This window comes from Anas platyrhynchos, chromosome 13 (genome assembly GCF_047663525.1).
Source record: "Anas platyrhynchos isolate ZD024472 breed Pekin duck chromosome 13, IASCAAS_PekinDuck_T2T, whole genome shotgun sequence".
Classification (NCBI taxonomy): domain Eukaryota; kingdom Metazoa; phylum Chordata; class Aves; order Anseriformes; family Anatidae; genus Anas; species Anas platyrhynchos.
Genome location: NC_092599.1, coordinates 13250003 through 13267332, shown reverse-complemented (window position 1 = coordinate 13267332; position 17330 = coordinate 13250003). Strand labels below are relative to the sequence as shown.

Here is a 17330-nt window from a genome sequence, read left to right as displayed (position 1 = left end):
ATGAAATCAACATCAGCAAGTATCAGTTCACAACTGTTATTTCCAAGCTGAATCAATACTGAAAACATCATGTATACTTCATTTATGAACTCCTGAAACTAGATGTACTGTTAATTCACTATGTGTAGTTCTTGGAAGTGTGTTGTACTACAATCTGTATAGTAGAATTTGAACCAATTAATCAAATACGCTGTTTATCAATAGGCTAATTTGGATACCAAAAGGCTGCTGATGGGGATGGTTGAAATTCAAGTTTCTTTCAGAAGAACTGTGATATCATTTTCCTTCTTTCAGAGTCCCGGCGTATCCTGCTACCTGTGGTTCTTCACCACATTCACCTTCACCTACGACAGCAGAAGGAGCTACTCATCTGCTCTGGGATTCTCAGTAGTATTTTCTCCATAATCAAGACCAGCTCTTTGGTAATCTGCTGCTTGACTTTTTAATTGCATCACTGACTCAGTAAAATGAAGGCTGAGGGGTTTCTATAGGTTAATACAGGTTTTTCAAAGATCCTTTCAAAAATGAAATTCTGCTAATTTTCTGTCAGCAGGAGAACATCTGAAATGAGGGTCTGCTTTTGTATGTGTGACTCAAAGCATTCTGGTTACACAGTGTTCTTGCTTTTAGGAGGGGAAAAAGGATATGCATATACCAGGTTTGACACTGTTTAATTTTCTTCATCCAAGCCCAGAACTTAGATGTCAATGGAGTTCAGAACCCTACACAGCTCTAGGACTTGTAGTTCTGCAAGAGACAGTAACTAGCACTTTATGATTCATGTTAAATGAATACTCTGAAATTATCCAATCAATGAAATCACACATACATTTAGAAATTGCTGCTAAGTTTAAATACCCAGCTTTGATGATCGTAAAACTCTGATCCAAATGGTAACTTGATCATTTAAAGCAATACTCACAAACAGGGTGGTAAAGTTTCCCCACCTGACTCTAAAGGAGGAAGCTCATAACGCTAACTATAAATCATACTAATGCTAACTATAAATTAATGAGCTTTCTCAATAACAAATTAAGGCTTTTTGTGAAGGGAATGAAATGAAAGGTACCATGGTGATAAGCTAAATTAATGCTGACATAGAATAAAGGCCGTTGAACATATTTTGATCTCATTTTATTCTAGAGCATATGCAGGCCTTTGATTATAGTTCTACCTTATGGCTATGACCCTGAATGTTTCTGTCAGAGAGGGAGGAGGTAATACACACTGGCATCATAACAGTATCTGGTATCCGTGATGAATTTGATTGTACTTCTTTGAACATCCATTATAGAGGTTTCTACCAAAATGAGTGATTGTGGTATGGCTGACTGAACAGAATTCTCTGCCAATGCCGTCTTCTCCAGTTTCTAACTGTCTGTTTGCTCACCACTTACTGTAGGAGGGAGATGTCGTGGAGGAGGTTGAGATGATGGTGGAAAGCCTCCTGGATGTGCTTTTACAAACTCTGCTTACAATCATGAGTAAATCGCAGTCTCAGGAGGCGGTAAGAGGGCAGCGTTGCCCGCAGTGCACAGCAGAAATCACTGTTAGTAACTAACAATCAGTTTCTATTTCCTGCTTCTTTAACCTTTGGTTCAGTCCCTCACCACCACCTGCACCTCATTATCATCTCTCCTGCATGAATGCCCAGGGCTTTGTCTCTTTTCCTTAATAAGCCACAGATCCATTCCTTCCTCTGTGTGGTAGTGAGGTCTGCAGGAAACAGTAAGGCTAAAGGAAGCTTTTGTGGATTTCCAGGTTATTTTCTTGTTTGCCTTTGCAGCCATGATTAAGAATTAGTGTTTAGAACTTGAGACGTGCTAACTGGGTAGCTGCCTAGGGCTTCACCCCTAAATAGGAATTGACAAGGGCAATATGAGCATCAAGCTCAATTCCTAAGTCTGAGAATACCATAATTTCCAATTGACAAGTCCCTTAACACCCTGGAGATCTTCTGTTCAGGTTCACTGATTATTTCATGCAAATGAAACACAACTTGCTTTTGAAAAAGAAATTAGCAAGTGAGCTGTTGAGCTTGGTGCGAGAAGAGGGAAAAGCCACCACTTTGTCTAGGCTGGCAACTTCAGCCTATGGGAAGAAATTTTTTCCTTGGCGTTAGTGCAACAAGAGAAAAGGAACAGAATTAATGATCTGCTTTCATCTTCTGTATTCATTACACTTTCTATACTATCCTATTCTCGTCTATTTTTGCTTAGGAGAGTCTCTAATGCAGTTTTTGCACTACATATTATCACAGAATCACAGAATTTCTAGGTTGGAAGAGACCTCAAGATCATCGAGTCCAACCTCTGACCTAACGCTAACAGTCCCCACTAAACCATATCCCTAAGCTCTACATCTAAACGTCTTTTGAAGACTTCCAGGGATGGTGACTCCACCACCTCCCTGGGCAGCCTGTTCCAATGTCTAACAACCCTTTCAGTAAAGAAATTCTTCCTAACATCTAACCTAAAACTCCCCTGGCGTAACTTTAGCCCGTTCCCCCTCGTCCTGTCACCAGGCATGTGGGAGAACAGGCCAACCCCCACCTCTCTACAGCCTCCTTTAAGGTATCTGTAGAGAGTGATAAGGTCGCCCCTGAGCCTCCTCTTCTCCAGGCTGAACAAGCCCAGCTCCTTCAGCCGCTCCTCGTAGGACTTGTTCTCCAGGCCCCTCACCAGCTTCGTCGCCCTTCTTTGGACTCGCTCAAGCACCTCGATGTCCTTCTTGTAGCGAGGGGCCCAAAACTGAACACAGTACTCGAGGTGCGGCCTCACCAGAGCCGAGTACAGGGGGAATTATGTTACGGTGTTGTCCAGAACATCCTTTTTTTCTTTTTAGACTTGCCTTTTTTTTTTTTTTTTTTTTATCAAAAGGCTGAAACCTCAGAGATGCTGGGGGGACAAGAACACTAGGGTACACTTTTCACACAAGTGAAAAGATGGTATCTTTCTATGTTAGCTCAAAGGAACTAATAAATGGTAGAATCCTAATAAAGAACAAGGCATTTCATAGTTCTTAAAATGTCCAGTAACATCTCAGCTTCCTTTTACTTCTGCCATTTGATTTGCCATTATTTATCACATAGCACCTCACATACAAGAGCACACTATTTTTCCCAATGAAGTTCATCCCTATGAAGTTTATTGGAACAACCTATGTCAAAGCTTCTGTGTGGGTGCTTGAGCCAATTTTAAAAAATAAAAACGGAAGGGAAAGTTGCAGTTATAAAAAACCCTCATATATGTTCCTGAATGTGTATTTTACAGCACAGTGATATGTGTAATCTTTTTAGACACTGATTAGAAAGTAGTTTGCATGTTTTGCAAAGGGTTGGCAGATAAAAGACATACTCCTTACCTTCTTGCCACTGCCATGTTCATTATCTTGGACAAATTGCTTAACTTCTCTGTGCTTTACTTTCAGATATGTAGAATGGGGGAGCCCATCTTTGGAAAACATTTTGGGATACTGTGGTAACTGGTTAGGGTGCATATGCTTTGCAGGCCAGAAATGTAATTGTAGCTTGTGTAGGCTAACCCAAGCTATATTCAGAGTATCTTAATGGAATACTGTTAATATTGTAGCTATGACAGCATGTAATTTGGTGAATGCTAATCAGCCAAATATTTACAAGGTCCCAGACACCTTTCGTAGCCCATACTGATCCCATGCTGTTATTGCTATACTGTTTTCAGTATATCAGACAATAAGTTTAAAATATTCCTGGTATGTCTGCATGAGCAGCAGTCCCACCTTTGTTAGCATAGTATATTGAGTATAAAGTAACTGAGAAGGTGACTGTCAAAAACTGCATGCTTGGAGGGAGATGTGTTAATGTCTGTAATAGTAATTATAAATTATTTTTGTTTAGACTACAACATTTGCTAAGACTTTTTAAAATGGCATCTGTGGGAGATCCTGTAAAAGGTTTATTCCTGTATACTAACAGTAATTCAAGAACCGTTAACTGTTAATGCAGTATTTTTAATTTCTGTGCATGTCAGCTTTCCTCTCATAGGCATTGGGGCCATTTCAGACCCCTCCCTTTATACCTTACCTTGAGTTTTATATTTATGAAATTTCAGATTGTCTGAACTAAATAATTTCTTATCTTGTCAACAGGGAGAATATGTGTCCTGTCTTTTATCTTTGCTCCGTCAGATGTCAGACACTCATTTCCAGCACTTACTGGACAACTTCCAAAGCAAGGATGAACTAAAGGTACAACAGAACATCTTGTGTGTAGGGTCCTTCAGTCTGAATGAGAGAGAAGAGGGGAATCTCTCCAGCATTGTTTGCTCTGCTAATTGTTCCCATTCATTGGCACTCTACTTTTATAGACCTTCCTTTCCTTCTTATGACAATACATGTAGATGCTATGTTATAAAAGCATTTAATACTTGACACTGAACTATCTTGATAAACAAGAGCAAATAAAAACCAAAGATGGGTATTATCAGCCATAGAAGCTTATCATTGTTGTACAGTATAGAACATAGAGGAGCAAATTTTTTAATCCCATGAATGTAGTCGGTTGTACTATAGTATGTTACCAGATGTGAAATACGCATTAATGTTTACTTACAAAGAGTGCTGAAATTCATTTTATGCCAGAGGAGTGTTTCAAGCCTTTTTTGGGATACAAATATCTCTAGCAGATAAAATCTTTCTTGGGTAAGCAGTAATCTTCCTAAGTCTCCTGCCAATCCCTCCTAAATTTGAGAACGTTAACTTGAATTATGGCTATCCTTGAATAGACAATGGCTGGTGAGGGACCAACAGACCTCTCTGTTGGCTTTTTTTTTTTTTGTCACTGTCATTTTGAAATGGCACATCTCAAAACATCAGAAACTGACTTTTTATCTCAGTTTTCATAGGAAAGAGGAGTATCTACGACAACAGTCAATTAAAGAGGCAAAATAATTTTGTAAATAAAGACAAGATTTTATATAACATGTTTTTGATTAGTATGACACTTGGTAAAATAGGGACAATTAGAAGAGTGTAATGTGGCAGGAACTTAAGTTGCCTTAACAAATGACACAGAGAAACAGTGAGAAGTCTGAATAGGCTTTTAGCTTCTAGGTATTTCATGCACATGTAGGAAGACTAAATAAAATCGTAACAGTGAAAAATGTGTTGTTAAAGTAAAATTTATCTTTATGCCCATAAGAATGAATACAGTTTTATCTCTTGACAGTCTAAGGATGTGTTCAACAGTATGACAGAAGCTGAAGATATTATCCACAACTTTTTTCCAACTATCGGTCTATCAGTTGATCTAATAAAATACATTACCTATTCCTTTAAATATTACTGTAATAATATTTCCAGTACTTTTCCTTGAATAGGAAAGCACTATGTTTGCTTACCTATATTACATTTAGGCCAAAATTAAGCCAAAAGTCAAGGAGCTTCTGATCCTTTACTCTTGGCTAAGTTACACCAAGATATTATTTTCTCCCCGGCCCATCAGAATTAAGGCACAATGGTAGAACAGTTTTGAATAAATCTTGTACTACCACTTTCTATGCTGTCTTAATTTTGTGTGGAAAAAAAGTGAAACAACAAATCACAATTTGTAATGCTGACTAATCACCTTTCATCCTCACTGTTCTTCATAGATGTAGAGGTGCAGGTAGTCAAAAATCAGAAATGTTTTCAGGTTTGGGGAATTTTTGTAAAGCAAATGTTCAGTGGAATAGAAGAGATCTTTTCTGCTGTCTGTCAGAAATGAGGTTTCATGTTGCTATTTTTAAAAGGACACGTAGGAGTTCTACCGAGTTTGTGTGTGTGCTTTTTTGTCAAATTTGTGACATAAGTGCAAAGAAATTTGGACAGATGCTGTCATTATTTGAATGCATAAACCAAATAAATAGCTGTAATTCCAACCTGTTTGAAAATAGCTGCAAATTGACACCGGATCTCAGGATGATGGTATGGGAAGTCATATACATTATGTACATAAGGAAGTTTGTCATCTCACTGTGAAAGATTTAAGACAGCTACAACCCAGTCAGTACATATTATATACAAACAAAATAGAACAATATCCAAGTATTTGTTGTTATCATATTTTCAGATGAATGTCCTGGTGACACAAAGCTCAAGGGGAACACGCTCTTAGCTTAAGAAGTGCTTGTAATCAGGAACACAAATTAATCTTCAGCTGCTAATGCTTTTTTTCTTTTCTTTTTCTTTTTTTCCTTGCAATAGGAGTTCCTCCTGAAGATTTTTTGTGTATTTCGGAACCTGATGAAAATGAGTGTCTTTCCTCGAGACTGGATGGTGATGAGGTTGCTCACCAGCAAGTAAGTAGAGAAGCAGGTATAAACTTTTAACATTCTATATCCATTTTTTTTTCTTCTCAGCTGGATGCTTAAGACCTGTGCTGCAGTGTTTGATCTGACTGAAATTTGGTGATCAAGGCAGGAACTCTGCAGTACTCATCCTAATTCTTCATTTGTTTTAACAATCCATATCAAATTTGGACTTCTGTTATCATTCTGTTTCTTATACTCTACCAGTATGCACAGGTGTCAGGAATTATAGGTCTAGCTGAAGTAGCTGCACAGAGGGTACGAGTGGCACAGCAGATCTCATAACACATGGCAGGGAGCAGGTACCCACAATAAGTTGCTATTAAGTCAGGCTTCTCGTCTGCCTTTATGTGTAAATGACTACTTTAAATGTTTGTCTTTTCCCATAAACAACACTCTTTAACCTACAGAGAAGAAAGAATCAAAGTTAGAAAAGGAGGGTCAAACCCCAGCAAGGTTACCAAATACATTACAGATAGTTATTTCTCAATGATGTTGTCATTGGCCATTTTAATGCTTAATTTTATCTAATTTTGTTTCTGTTGAGTTAAGTACTACACTGTTTGGAGTGGTAGCAACATGATGAACAAATGGTGGCTTGAATTATTTACCAGTTTCTTGTTTCATTAGATAAACTAGCTGTACAATGTAGAAGGCTGGTCAGCTGCTGAGCTGTATGCTCTGCGTGTTCACAGAGCTAATGAGAAGTCAAGGAAGTGGATTTCAGTATTTCAAGCTCTCAAATTAAATGAAGTTCTGTAAGAAAATAAGAATCTACATAAAAAAGTAGTTACCTCAGATGCTCTAAGTTACCAAGTTCCCTTTGGTACTATTTTGTTAGAAACTCTTAGGCTAAGATAGGTATATTTAGCAGTGTTACTGAAAGTCTTGCTTGCATGTGAATGAGAGAGATGCTGGATTTTTTAATGCTATTGTAGGGGGAGGGATTGGAAAAACACTCACAAATATATTGAGTTGAAGCGTGTGCCAGAAAAAGGACCATAATATAGCCAAGAATTAAAACAGTTCAAGCTTTTTGAGTTGCTGCTCTTAGGAAAAAATATTTCTGTTAAAGTAAGAGAAAGATGGGTGTATTCTTTCATTTCACTGTAGGTAATACAGCTCAGCCATACAAAATAGATGTCATTTGTATACAGGATACATACAAAAGAGAATTATAAAAGCTTCTATATAAATTTCCCAAATTACAATAATGATAGAGATTCTTAATTTTATATCATTTAATACAAGCTGTTGATTGAAACAGAGAATATGAAACAGAGAATAAATGACTTCTGTGCAAATCTAGCAGTAAAAATGAAGAATGCCTGTCTCTGTATGTATAGTAAAATCAGCACCACAAACCACTGTGATATGATTTATTCTCCAGATTCAAATGTTTTCTCTTTTCTTTTTTTCTTTTTTGACTGCAGTATCATAGTTACAACAGTTCAGTACCTGTCTTCCGCACTGCACAAGAATTTCACAGAAACAGACTTCGATTTCAAAGTAAGAATTGATACTGCGAAAACATTATGACATGTTTAAACTAGTAGTACCACAGGCAAAAGAGCTATATTAGCGATTATACTTGCATCATTCATTTGATTATCTATGGGGAAATATGATGTAACCAATGAACAGAGGAATTTGAATCTGCTGTGGATTGAGGGAAGTAGAACAGAATGCTCAAACCTAGTAAATGGAGGCCTTTGTAAAGGAAACAAATACCTACATAAGCAGTGGAGGTAATGAAGCCTGTTGTCAAGCCTAATAAAACATGAACTCAAACAGTGCTTTTCCTGAAGTCAGGGCGTTCATAATCTTCCTCTCCCAGAGGCCTCTCTCTTTGGTTGTTGACTTAAAACTTGGAGGAACACAGTATCTTAGAGTGTTTTCCCAATTTCTGATGTGCTTGAAAGCGGTCACAAGCTCAGTGTTGCTAAGGAAAAGCAGCCAGACATGTACCTTTCTTTGCACATGCGCACACACGGCATTAATGTATAAGCCTCATTTCTTTTGAAAAACAGACTAAATTATAAAGCTCTCATTCATAATATAATGTAATCTCTGTTTTGTGTTTTTTTTTGTTGTTGTTGTTGGTTTTTTGTTGCTGTTTTGAGGGATAAAATCTGTTTAGTCTAGAGAAAACAATTTAAACTTCTCTGAAGTAGCCAAGTTTAGTCATTTTAAAACTTCGGTGCTAAGATTAAAGCTGAGTGACATTGCCTTCTTTAATATCTTTTACTATCAGTTTTTAACCCTTGGTGTCCTTAAGAGTTTAGTATCTCGAGTCAAGAGGAATATTGATTGTTACATCTTTATTACAAAAAGGAAAAGTCTGATTCTACACACAAAGGAACATATGTCTTCCTACACTTGCTTAAAACTTACTCATTGGAGTGTAATGTTATAAAACTTCCTTTCTGTGTTACAGGTATGGAACTCCTATTTCAGCCTGGCAGTGTTGTTCATAAACCAGCCAAGTCTGCAACTAGAAAATGCCACACCAGCTAAGAGAAAGAAGATTCTAGATAAGTAAGATTTTTTGTTTGCTTCCCAGTCTTTTCTGCCATCTGAAAAATTGAGGCTTCTTTTTCTGTCACAAGTCCCTGTGATTTATGATGGAACTTCGGATGTAGAAGTGCTTGGGAAATAAATAAATCTCCTAATATAGTGCTCAGTGATAAGTTTTTTCATATTTTTATGTTGATTTAAATGAAAATTCAATTGAGCAGGCTTGCTGGAGAGGTAGTTGATTCTGTCTGCCTGTAAGTGTTGGAGGCATTTGAATAATGCCCTTAATAATATGCTATAACTTTTGGTTAGCCCTGAAGTGGTCAGGCAGTTCAACTTGATGATCCATGTAGCTCCCTTCCTTCTATTCCAATTCTATTCTTATTCTATTTTATTCCTTATTTTTTTAAACGTCACCGCCTTTTCTGGTGTTTTTTTCCATTAGGCAGTTGTCTATCTCTTCTCTTACAGATATGGTGATATGAGAGTGATGATGGCATATGAGCTCTTCAGCATGTGGCAGAACCTGGGTATGACTCTTCCTTCTCTGTCTTAACCAAAGCCAAAGTAACCCCAGATTTCAGTTTTTTGTTTTTGTTTTTTTTTTTTTTAATTTATTTTACTATCATGTATTACTTTACATTTCTCTTAAGAGTTGTAAAACAAGGAAGCACTTCTCCTACCAAAAATATTCTGTGGCATCATAGTCTCTATTTCATTTGAAGTAATATGTTTCTACCAATTTGAATGCTTTCTTCTCAAATGTGAATAATTTCACATTTAACTTCACAATAACAGCCAAATAACTTCTGTACTAGATGAGAGCAAGTCCCACTAGGCCAGTATCCTGTCTCAGTCAGGGATCAAAAATGAATACCTACGGAAACATTTGAGGACAAAGGAAGCATATAGTACTCTAGAGGAAAATAAAAAAAAAAAGTTGCTGATAGCAATCACAGATATGCAAGGTTCTGAGAACAGTTAATCATTAAAAGAGCAAAGGAATGATGCAAATGAAATTGAGTAACTTCATAATGTGGCTGCAAGCAAGTAATATATTCAAAAAGCCAAATACAAACATTTTATATGTAGAAACATATATAGGACTGCTATTCAAGAAAAGAAACTACAAATGTATCGTGCTGATAATCAGCTGAATGGGGACTACCTGTAAAATGCCATGAGAAAAAAAAGTAACATGATCTTTGAGAAAATATATAAGAATCTTAAGTAAGAGAAGGAGGACTATATTACTTCTGCAGTTTTTTCATAGGTACACTTGATTTTAGAACAGTTGGTCTGGCCATGCAGCTTATAAAAACCAAAGACAAGTTCAACATAGTTCAAAAGACAATTAGGAAGATGACTACAGAAGTAAAAAGAAAAAAAAAAAAGAAAAAGACTAAAAAGACTGAATAAACCTGAGCTGTCTTGCACAGCTAAGATGTTACAGGCAGACTCGATCACAGTCTTGAAGTATCTGTGTGGGGAATAGTAAGCTCTCTAATATAACAGAAATCAAGTAACTGGAAAAATACATTAGAAAACTTTAAATATGAAGAAAGAAATCTATTATATACATATAAAGGTATTTATCATTGAGCCTTGTTCCAAATATGGCTATTCCGATTTATTCTCTGCAGCTGCAAAGTAAGCAGGCCACAGAAGAGGTTATTAGTAAACGCCTTGAGTTGCTGTTGCTGAGAATCAATGCTATTTTGTCCTAAGTCAAGGTCAGCAATGAAATTGTGACTTCTATAGCACTGAGGACAAAGAGCTCTCTAGTTATTTAAAATCTAAGTATGTTCTACTAAACCTAGTTGTTCTCACCAACAATTTCCAATAATTTCTTTCATAAATTAAAAGAATCTGTCCTCTTTTACTCCTGGTTAGTATGTTTTAGTTTGTTTGTCTTTAATGGTTTGAATTCTGTTATAAATGAAATGCAGTGACAGTTTTTGCTGATGGCTTTGGAATTGAAATTAAAAATGCAGACTTTGCAGGAAATGGTGTAAAGCAAGGTGTTGTTTCAGTCCTTTTAGGAAAAGAATGTACTTGTTTTCTTCATGTTCATGCCTATTACTTTGCATTGGGCCTATTATTGTCATTATGGCAGAGGCTCCCTTTCTTCTCAGTTACAGATAACAAATGCTTTTATTTAATCACAATTGCTTTGTGTTGTACAGGTGAACATAAGATTCACTTTATTCCGGGAATGATTGGCCCCTTTCTTGGTGTTACGCTTGTTCCACAACCAGAAGTCCGAAATATCATGATCCCTATCTTCCACGACATGATGGACTGGGAGCAGAGAAAGAATGGCAACTTCAAACAGGTGAAGTAGCTTCCCAGGCATTTGCAGTGTTCTTTTTCTTGCTCTGTCTTGTAATACCCAGCTGGAAGCAAGGAGTTTGTATCTGTTGAACCATTTCTGATAGTGAGGAAGATGTCATGCAGATATATAAAAACAGAAAATTTGAAGCATCATTCACAAAAGATTACAGGACTCCCTGCACTGTAGAGCTGACTACCTGTCCTCTGAAAACAGAGAAGAACGATGTGCTCGTCACATCAGAGATGATAAAGAGAAAAGAATTTCTTTGGTCCTGGGCTCTCACTGCTCTCATTGGTTTCCACACAGATCATTAGTCAGTCACTAAGTGGGTAAGACTGGGAACCAAAAATGGAGACTTCAAGATTTAGCCAGTATTTGTGAAAATAATGGTCTTTGCTTCTCTGGCAAATTTCTAGCCAGAAGGCAGTATTGTATAACTAATAATTATGCCATGCTTTGAAACAGGCTTTGTGACTTGTATATTCTTGGAGAAATCTCAGCATCTCTCCTGAATGCTTATGTCCAGCAACAGTTCCGTAGTTCCCACCTGCTGTGAGCTATGATTGCAGAACAGGCAGAGGAGTTCTCATTTTGTTGCTCTGTCATGGTCAGAGAATTGCTGGAATTTTCAGATCCTAAAAGTTCAAAGTAGTAATAACTAAGTGTAGGTTTGGAATGGATCTTTAGAGGACATTGTTTCATTGTCATTGTGTTTGGGACAATAGTGAGGGCAAGTATCTTCAGATAGGTATGCGGAAGGAGGCAATGCTAGTATACAGCTAAACAACACAAACTGTTTCCAGAAACACTTAATAATTGGACCTTTTGTTTAAATTACCATAATTCACGTGATTATTAACAATAAATTAAGTTTATTAAAATGCCAGTTCTAATCATTCCAGGAGAATAACAGCCCTTTTCCATACCTGTTATATCAAAGGCTGTGTGGAAGAGTATTACCAAGGGCTTATGTTTTTTTTCCTCCTTGCTTCAACTCCCTTGACTGCTATTATTATTACTACTACTACTACTTCTTCCACTATTATTATGGTGGCATTTGATCATGGTACTCTTTTTGCTTTAGGTGCTATGTTAGCATAACAATAGAACAGTTTCTGCTGTGGCATTTACAGTTAGAAGTACCTACAGTCATCTTCTAGTTTCTGGATCTATTTACACTTTCTACATGACAGATGAACTTTTCATAATCATCATATAATTTTTATACTTGTTCATATGTTCTAAGTTTCAGCCATAAAAATCTTTCTTAATTTACCCATGGAGTTAATTCTCACACTGAAGCATGTGTCGTAATTTTGTAAGACTAAAGATGGAAGGTTCATCTAGATTAGTGAGAATGAAATGTATAGTTAAATAGTACAAGATGGCATTAAACCTTGCTAGCATTAGCAGCTGGAACCAAGTTAATTTTTTGTCCAGAGTAATGTTAGACAGCTGGACAGATGCTTTGCATAATTCTGGCAAATTGTTGTAGCTTACAGGCGAAGAGAGGGTATTTTTTTTAAATTTTGAATTCTGTTCTAAATTGGTTGTTATAAAAAACAAAAATCCTGGAAATTCACTTTCATGCTTTTTTTTTCCAGTAGCTTGTTTTAACATGGTAATTTTTCAGCAATACTAGAGAACAATGCAGTCTGATTCATGGACTAAATCAAGTCTCCCTTTAATGATTTCACTAGCAAGAGTGCCAATTCCATTTGTGTGTCACTGGGTGATTTACTCTTCCTTCTCATCTTTACTTACTTTGCAGTTTGGCACCTGAAAAACTGAGAAACTCAAACTATGTTTGAATAAAAAACTATGTTTGAATAAAAACAAGTGATAATTCTACAAGCCATTTCAACCTTTAGAAACCTGTCTTCATTAGTGTTGAAAGTATATTTTTTACAAGACTTCAAAGAGCACACCATTTTTTTCTTTAATATTGGATACTATGATTTCTGCACTTGAACCAATTTTATTGGAATATCTGATCTCAAACTTGACAGTAGGACATACTAGACAAGGGGAGAAATGAATGCATATTCATGACCTTTCTAAGGGAGGGGCAACATAACGATACCGTTCTGTTCCTTTATATAAGTGTGTGTGGTAGCTGCTGCAGGGAAGGTTAACATTCCAGCCAGACCCAGTACAGTGTGAAAACCAAATGCATCATATAAGCATAGAGAAGCTTGATAAAAATAAGTTTAATGAACAAATAATATTCCAATGCAATTATGTCTGGAGGGTTTGGAAATCAGTTAGCTACCAGCAGAACCATCACAGCAGGCTAGAGGTGATCATGCCATAAATTGGTTTCTCTGCATGGATATTCAATTTATGGTAAAGGATATATTTTTCACAGAAAGTGTGTTCAGAATGATTTATTTGTTGAGAGAAAAAATATCAAAAATGCCTGTGAAGAATCAACGTTATCTCCCCTGGGATGTTCATTTAGACTCTGATAAGCAAATGGATAATTTAATTTTAGTCCTGCTATTTCATTGAAAAAAATAAGAAAAGTGTTTCCATTTAACTGAGATACAGAGAAATAAATCACACACAGAGAAGGTGGGGCAGCCTGCAGGACAATATTCTTTCAGTCCTCCTCGTGTTTGGTACTCCTGTCTTCTGCATGAACAGCTAATTTATAACCAGTCATTTCTTCATCCAGGTGGAAGCTGAGCTGATTGATAAGCTGGACAGCCTGGTATCTGAAGGAAAAGGTGATGAGAACTACAGAGAGCTCTTCAGCCTACTGTAAGCTATGCTCATTTCTGCTTGCTCTGTATTCTGTGGGGTCACTAAAGGAGTCTAGATAGTGACCTGTGCTGCAGTAGCAGCTCCAGGGCTGATCTTCAAAGAAAGCAGTAGAAGGTTTTCTGGCAGGTTTTCATGACATAGCTGTCAGCAAAACAGAAATGTGTCACTCTAATTCTGAAAAGAATATAAAAAATATTTTTTTCCTTGTTTTTGTTCTATGAAATCTAATATAATGCTGCATAGGTAAGTCATTAATGTCCTCCTATAAAAAAAATTGATCTGCTAAAGGAACTGGTCCCTTTCTTTTTTTTTTTTTTTTTTAACTTAGCAATATGTGAAATCAGGGCCTTGGGATGGCTTAGAGAAAGTCTAGCAAGTCAGGCCTTGTTAGAGCAAAAGGTTTTCCCCAGCATTTTCCTTTGTTGCTTACAATTTTTGAAGGTCATTCTTTGAGTTGACTCAACAGTTGTAAGTTTATTCCTCCAGAGTCCATCATGACAGTGTTTCCACTCCCTTTCACACTAAATACACAGTACTCGTAAGGATAAACAGAGTGGAAACAGTCTAGGAGACTCCTGGAGTGTTATGAGAATAAATACATGAGAAATAAATACATGAGGCACACTACTACCACTGCAGTGGGGACCAGAGAAGTACTTAAGTCCTTGCCACTGAAGAAAGGAACCTGTATTGTGTGGCCAGCAGGACCAGGGAAATGATTGTTCTCTGCGTAGTCAGCACTGATGAGCCTACACCTTGCGTACTGTGTTCAGTTTTGAGCCTCTCACTATAAGAATGATATTGAGTTGCTAGAGCATGTGTAGAGAAGAACAATGAAGCTGGTGAAGGGACAAGGAAATGACATAGGAGGAGCAGCTGAGGGAATGGGGATTATTTAGTCTTGAGAAAAGGAGGCTGAGGGAAGACCTCATTGCTCTCAACAGCTACCTGAAAGGAGCTGCAAGGAAGGTGCTGGTCTCTTTTCTCAAGTAAACAAGTGGTAGAATGTGAAGAAATGGTCTCAAATTGAACCGGGGGAGATTTAGATCGGATATTAGGGAGAATATCTTCACAGAGAGGGTGATCAAGCACTGGAACAGGCTGCCTGGGGCAGTGGTGGAGTCCCCATCCCAGAAGGTATTTAGGAGATGTGAATGTGGCACCAGGGACATGATTTAGTGACGGGGCTTTGCAGGCCAGGTTGATGGTTGGACTTGATGATCTTGATGGCCTTTTCTCACCTAGATAATTCTATGTTTCTGTGTTCCAGACAATTTTATGTGGCCCCCAATTGTATGGAGGTAGTTTAAGGCATAAACCCTTGTTTGTATTTCTCAGTTTACATTTACACATTCATTCATTGTCAAGATAAATAAGCCAGCCTATCCTGTATGCTCATCCTTAGAAAGCATGTAAATCTGTTCCATTTTGATTTCTGCATATTCAGCCTCAGGAAGTCTGGCACTTCATGTCTACAGATAAATATATTTCTTTTGTTTGTTTGTTTGTTTGTTTTTAAAGAAAGAAAATATCTTTGTTTTTTATTATTTTTATTCACCTGGCAAGAAGAATGTTCAACTTTTCATTAGCTCCAGAGGAAGGTACTCGATAGCTGAAATGTTAAGAATTCAGGGACCATAATTTCACTTATTTGTAGATGTAGCCAAGAAAAATAACCTTGAAGTCCAGCAACCTTTTAGTTTATACTTGTACTGTCTTTTCTGAGAATCCTGTCAGCTTTGAGGAAACAATTCCACAGAATTGGAAAATCTCATCTCTTTTCTCACAAACTTAATAAATGCAGCGTGAAATAAACAGTTGGCCCTGACTTCTGTTGTCTCAGCTGTACTGGTGAAGTGTGAATTGGGTCCCTTGGTTGGAAATCATTTCAGTATAAAAGAGTTTGGTTGGAAATCATTTCAGTATAAAAGAGTTTGCCTGTTGTGAGGACATGTATGCCACCTAACAGTATTTCTTTGTCAGTATGGAAGTGGCAAGTTCTTTGACCAGAGATCAGTTTCAGGAAACTAGCATGTAAATTTGCTTTCTTTTCTCATTTTTTAATATGATTTTCAGTGTTCTTACTCTAGCCTTTTCTCTTTCTTCTCAGTCATCACAGTGGCGTGCTGCCTGTATTGTTTAGCTTGCTGATCAGAAAAATATCGCTTTCATTTATTTACAGTTTAACAAATTGCAATGCAAGGTTAGTTGGTTGTTGATTAGAGACCAAAATTAATGTGAGGATGTACAAAGAGGAATTTGCATTAGGTTTAGACTCCCTTCCAACTTATGATTGCTGTTAGCAGTATTTAAGCTACAGGTAATAATGTGGGAATCAACTGTTGCCATGAACATTGCTATCTTTTATAAATTTTATATGGCAATGTGAGGATAATTTTCCTTTTCCTGTCAATTCTGTAATTTCCTTGTCTTTGCTTCATGCTGCCTGGAGTAGAACCCAGCTCTTTGGGCCTTATCCCAGGTAAGATAGTAATTCTGTGTACTTGTCTCATGAGGGAGAAACGAAGTTGTCTGCGGCTGTCTGCATGTACTACGCTGTTTCCCCGGATGCCTTATCTGCTCTTTTTATCTCTGAACAGTTTGCTGGAGAAGATTGAGCAGGAAACATGGCGGGAGACTGGAATCTCTTTTGTTACATCGGTTACTCGCCTCATGGAGCGTCTGCTTGACTATAGGTATCTGACAACAACAGTAATGTGTTCTGAGTATGTGTATTAGAAGTTTTAGTATCAAATTTCTTTTGTATAGGGATTTTTTTTATTGTTTATCAAGCTGCATGCTTCTCTGATGGCAGGCCAGAAGGTATTTAGGAGATGTGAATGTGGCACCAGGGACATGGTTTAGTGACAGGGCTTTGCAGGCCATGTTGATGGTTGGACTTGATGATCTTGAAGGCCTTTTCCCACCTATGTATTACGTCTGCAAGCCTACCTCACTGCTGCAGGGTTCTGAGCAGAAATCCAAAGTTCACAGCTCCAGAGCCCTAATTCTTGTTCTTGTATGCTCATTCCCAAAAAACAACAAAGATGACGTTCATTCTTAGTTTTGAACTAAGGTTTATTCAGGTTGCTAAATGATTTATTCCTTTTACCTTGGAAGTGATCTTGCCTAATTAAGCAATATACATGCTAAATGTAAGAATGATTCTAAATGGCTTGCTGAACCAAGGTCTATGACACATGCTGAACACCTCATCTAAGCAGGCAGGGTTAGAAAACTTCATCTGAGGAAAGCCTGACATGTCAGCTGGTGACTTGTGTGCAAGACTCCACTACAAACTAGACATCCTCTGTTTGGATTTAGACTAAAGCTTGCAGGACTATTGTGAGCTTTGATTTAGTTATAAAAACATATTTTACTTTCTA

The 17330-nt window shown here is 37.3% G+C and overlaps 1 protein-coding gene across 19 annotated transcripts in view; it reads left to right on the top strand.

The window, feature by feature from the left end:
- Positions 1–17330, top strand: part of DOCK3 (dedicator of cytokinesis 3) — a 215537-nt gene that overhangs the window by 160848 nt on the left and 37359 nt on the right. For 16 of the 19 annotated variants that reach the window (XM_038185874.2, XM_038185858.2, XM_038185872.2 and 13 more), the window contains 11 exons: positions 295–422; positions 1403–1549; positions 4129–4227; positions 6223–6317; positions 7760–7835; positions 8764–8864; positions 9315–9373; positions 11030–11178; positions 13856–13941; positions 16400–16426; positions 16545–16640. In XM_038185874.2, coding sequence (XP_038041802.1) covers positions 295–422; positions 1403–1549; positions 4129–4227; positions 6223–6317; positions 7760–7835; positions 8764–8864; positions 9315–9373; positions 11030–11178; positions 13856–13941; positions 16400–16426; positions 16545–16640 — 1063 coding nt within the window. The remainder of the gene's footprint in view (positions 1–294; positions 423–1402; positions 1550–4128; positions 4228–6222; positions 6318–7759; positions 7836–8763; positions 8865–9314; positions 9374–11029; positions 11179–13855; positions 13942–16399; positions 16427–16544; positions 16641–17330) is intronic. The other 3 variants (XM_038185862.2, XM_038185860.2, XM_038185861.2) reach the window with 2 other exon arrangements.